At 44.8% G+C, this 5,099-nt stretch overlaps 1 protein-coding gene across 1 annotated transcript; it reads right to left on the reverse strand.

Moving 5' to 3' along the window:
- Nucleotides 1–2,052: 2,052 nt before the first annotated feature.
- Nucleotides 2,053–2,625, reverse strand: LOC126526482 (uncharacterized). The gene has a single exon (XM_050174405.1). It carries the CDS (start codon nucleotides 2,623–2,625, stop codon nucleotides 2,053–2,055), a length of 573 nt encoding a protein of 190 aa, XP_050030362.1.
- Between the last annotated feature and the right edge of the window lie 2,474 nt (nucleotides 2,626–5,099).

Genomic DNA, 5,099 nt, shown 5'->3' on the forward strand with positions numbered 1-5,099 from the left:
ACAATGTCATTAATATAGAGAATAAATAAAAGTGGTCCCAGAATTGAACCCTGAGGGACACCGAATTTTATCATACCAAAACTGGATTTTACATCATGAATCTGAGTGTACTGTATCCGTGCAGTTAGATAACTTTCCAAAAGTGAATTTGCCACTCCACGGATCCCGTAAGTCTTTAATTTATGGAGCAGTATTGTATGTTGCACAGAATCGAAAGCTTTGCGCAGGTCGAGAAAAATTCCAACAGAAAAAAGCTTAGTTTCAAAATTGTTAATTATAGAGTTTTTAATATCTAACAGAGCAGATTCTGTTGATTTACCGGCCTGAAAGCCATACTGTTGGGGGCAGATAAGATGTTTAGCTTGTAAGAAATTGTTTAGTCGCCTATAGAGTATACGCTCAGCTAACTTCGAAAACAGAGGCAATACCGAAATAGGACGGTAATTATTTGGGTCATTTTTGTTGCCTCCTTTGAATAAAACGGTAACGCGCGCGACTTTTAATTTGCTAGGGAATACACCAGAAAGAAGCATTCTGTTACAAATATGCGTAAGAGGGCCAGCAATAATATTTACAGCACATTTGATAGGAAAAGCAGCAACTTCGTCATCTCCAGGTGAGCAGTTGTTCCTGAATGAATTAATGATAGAAATAACTTCATCCACTGAAGTAGGGGACAAAAATATAGATTCAGTACTGCAAGAGGGTAAGTATGAGTCAACAGACCGAGTTGAATGACAGCTAGCAGAGGGTCGGTATGCTCCGGCAACTAAAAAGTGTTCATTCAGCATATTGGCAAGTGAAACTCCAGCATAATTCACCCCATTGACTTTCAGCTCAGAGGGAAGACAATTCTTCCTGTTCCCTATAATAACGTTAATACCTTGCCAAAGTAATTTAGGATTGTGTAAGATTGACGAAAACTTATTTATATAGAAAAAAGATTTAGCTTTCTTTAGATCTGAGTTTAATTTATTTCGAAACTTCTTAAACTTAACTAAATCATCCGGGCATCGCGTTTCCAAAAAACGAGAGAACATTTTGTTCTTTTCTTTAATTTGTTTCAAAAGTGCTCCCGTCATCCATTCTTTTCTAGCCTTTCTATGTTTTTTTATAGCTTGAGTTGGGAATGCAGCGTAATAGCATTCAAGCAGCTTCTGAATAAATATATCATAAGCACGAGACGAGTCATTTTCACCATATACATCTACCCAATTAATTGTAGACAACAAGTGACAAAATCTGGAGATGCTCTTTTCATCATTAACTCTACGAGCGTGAACGCGTTTGTTCAATTTGGTCGTATCAGTAAAAAGTGAAAAGAAAGGCAAGTGATCACTAATTCCAGAAGAAAAAACACCGGATATGCAACTCTGAGGTGGGAAATTAGTGAAGCACAAATCAATTAATGTTTCAGAGTGCAAGGATATGCGAGTAGGCAATTTAATAGTATTGTCACAACCATTAGACAGCATTATTTCATTTAAGTTAATCTTCAGAGCGTTATCCTCCAAAAAGTTAATATTGAAGTCACCTAGCACAATGATACGCCAGTTGTTTTGGTTAGCAAACTTCAGAAAACAATCAATGAAGCGAAAAAAATTGTCAGAATTTCCTTGAGGGGGGCGATACACAACCATAATAGCAACTCTATGAAAAGCAATGCAGACAGTTTCAAAATCAGTACAAACAATTGAATAATCCGACAAGACCTCAAAGCACAAATAATTTTGCACATATAAAGATACACCACCACCACGCTTTCCATCTCGAAATACTGAAATGGGTTTATAACCAGGAAACTCGCTGACATCTGCATTTGAGGTAAACCATGTTTCAGTGAAGGCAATAAGGTCAAAATTAAAGTTCAGTTTAGTTAATTCGGCTTCTACTTCTTCTGATTTATTTTTTAGGCTTTGACAGTTCAAGTGGTAAAGACATAGTGTGTTGCGAGGATTGTAAGCACCATCCTTTAGAAAGTCGGTGAATGACTCGGCAGTAAAATAAGCCATTGTTGAGCAGGTGTACTGCGCAGTCTCGCAGCAACAGTGATTAAAGCATCTTATCAATGTCCTCCTCACAAGCGATCCTGATGGCTCGTGCACCAGGTTGCTTTCGAGCGTAGATCTTTCCTTCCTTTGACCAGACGAAAGCGTACTTCATTTCCTTAGCCTTCATTTTAGCGAGCCACAGTAAATTCCTGCTAGAAGCCGTCAGGTTATCAAAGAATCGAATGTCATCTTCGCATTCTTTGCGCTTTGAAATCCAGTCTGTTTTTGTGGATCGGTTGGCAAAACGGATCAAAACCACAGGCACCTTGTCGGGTTGAGATGGAAGGCGGTGTAGCCCTTCAATGTCTTTTGCTACAAGTGTGGGCAAGTCAAGCTTCCCAGCAAGGCTGTTTACTTTGCTCAGTAAATCTTCACCATCTGTCACAGGCATTCCATGTATTTCCATGTTTTGCCGCCTACTGTACTGGCTGAGGTCGTTCAATTCCTGACGCAGTTTTCGAATTTGCTGCCCGTCCTGGTTTGCCTCAATGTCGTCAACTCTCTTACGCAGGAGCTCGATTTCCTTGTCATGCCTATTAGATACTTCGAGCAATTTGTCATACGTGTCAGACATATGTTGTACAGACTTTTCAATGCTTGAAACGGTTTCCTTCAAAGATGTCAGATCATCCACTTTGGCCGTGAGATTTACCAATGACTTACTAATCTCAGCAAGCCGTTTGCATAGGACAGCAGAAGATGCATCACTGCTGCTATCCTGACTGCGAGACGCCGAAGATCGGCATGTCAAGCATTTCAAGGCTTTTCTTAATTCAGCATTTTTTGCTTTGAAACTCCGCTCCCCAACCCCTGCACACTTCCCTATATGAAACCTTTGACAGCAATCTGCACAAGTCATAAATTCTTCACCATCTATAATATCTTCGTAGCATGCAGAACAAGGATCAAAATTTTCAGATGACATTGCAAGCAAGACACTACACCGTGGGCAGCAGTGGCAGCAGTGGCAGCAGTGGCGGCAGTATGCACTGGCAGCTTAACAACAGTAAGAAAAGACAACTAACCTGTAAAATTCAAAACAGTTGTTTGAGCACTCTTGTGCAGCAACGTGCCACCGCCACCGCTGCCCGATGTGTGAAGGCTCTCGACGACTTGCGCAGCTTTATAGCCAGAAGGAAGGGGCGTATCTTCACGTGATGACAGCACGTAGGCAGCCACACACGGTGCGTCAACGAAGCCAGCAGAATGCAGATCGCGCTTGATACGGAAATTCTTGCAGACGGACAGCAGCGAAGGAACTGTAAAATTCAAAACAGTTGTTTGAGCACTCTTGTGCAGCAACGTGCCACCGCCACCGCTGCCCGATGTGTGAAGGCTCTCGACGACTTGCGCAGCTTTATAGCCAGAAGGAAGGGGCGTATCTTCACCTGATGACAGCACGTAGGCAGCCACACACGGTGCGTCAACGAAGCCAGCAGAATGCAGATCGCGCTTGATACGGAAATTCTTGCAGACGGACAGCAGCGAAGGAACTGTAAAATTCAAAACAGTTGTTTGAGCACTCTTGTGCAGCAACGTGCCACCGCCACCGCTGCCCGATGTGAACGCCTAAGCATTCGCGGCGTATAAGCGCGGCATTCGTCCTGTGAAGGATGCCGTCGACCGCGCGTTGTGCTCTGACCTTACGACGAGAAACCACCTTCGGCCGAACATTCCAATCAGCGTTTGCCAAGCAGCGCCCTCCCACATGCCTTCCCCCGCTCGAGACACCGGATGGTGCCCTCACCACCTCGGTTCAGGCTTCCTCTCAGCTCTTGCTGCACACGCACGTCGCCGTGGACAATCCCGCTGCGGATAGCGACTTTCACTGCCGAATTCGCGAGCTCGCGGGCTGTCCTTATCCGGCGATTTCGGACGACCACACATTTACACCTCATGAGATCGAACATCTGCTGCTTTTGGGTAATTTGCGTGCGGCATCGGGGCTGGATGGGCTAACTGGCATGTTTGTGCAAAGCTTGTATAATCTCCACCCTCGTTTCGTTTTGCACATTTTCAACGCCGCACATCGCTTGGGCTATTTTCCTTCAGCCTGGAAGACAAGACGCATCAGTTTTATTCCTAAACCTGGCCGTCCCTCTCACCTTCCTTTAGCCTATCGACCACTCGTTATGAATTCTATGTTTGGTAAAATTCTTGATCGCCTGCTCAATTTCCGCCTTTATTATTTTCTTCACTCTCATCGCCTTATTCATGAAAATCAGTTTGGTTTCACTCCCACCCTGATTGCCCCTCGGGTCGCACGCCCTCAAGCAATGACTTGGTGCGTTTAAGGCCGCGAATGCGCCGGCGGTGTTAATTTCTTTGGATTTCACTGCAGCCTTCGAGAGCGTCTCGCATGATTTCGTGTTGTTCTTTCTCCGCAAACACCGTTGCCCGGCGAACCTTTATGGGCTTCTCCAGTCTTTCCTTACTGGCCGCACGGTAGTTCTTTGTACAAAGACTGGTGACGTCTCGGCCCGCCTTTCCATTGGCAATCCGCAAGGCTCGCCTATTAGCCCCCTGCTTGGAACTTAGTCATCCACTCACTGCTTAGTCTACCCTTGCCCGCGGGCGTTCACACACAGGCCTATGCGGATACCATCGTTTTACTTTCAGGTTCGTCGAGTTTGCAATGGCAGGCCTTAGTGGAAACCGCCTTAACCTTGATTTGCGATTGGGCCAGGCAAAATATGGTTAAAATCAGTCAACCCAAATCTTTCTTTGCGTTTTTCAACAACGGGCACATTGGCACTTCTAAGCGCCGTTCGTCTATCCGACTTGGCGGCGCTTTCCTAAAACATCAGGACCATATTAAACTCCTCAGCGTGGTCTTCGATGACAAACTGAACTTTCACGCCCACGTTCATTACTTTAAGACTAAAGCCGACATATTGGTCACCCGATTGCTCAATTTTATCCGCATGTATTTTACGCTGCATGCAGTACTTTTACGTCGTTTATACAGACAGGTTCTGCTGCCTGCGATTACATACCCGTCGCTGGTTTGGTGGCCGCCTTTCCCGACGACGCACCTTCATACATGCG

Source organism: Dermacentor andersoni, chromosome 8, assembly GCF_023375885.2.
Source record: "Dermacentor andersoni chromosome 8, qqDerAnde1_hic_scaffold, whole genome shotgun sequence".
Lineage (NCBI taxonomy): Eukaryota > Metazoa > Arthropoda > Arachnida > Ixodida > Ixodidae > Dermacentor > Dermacentor andersoni.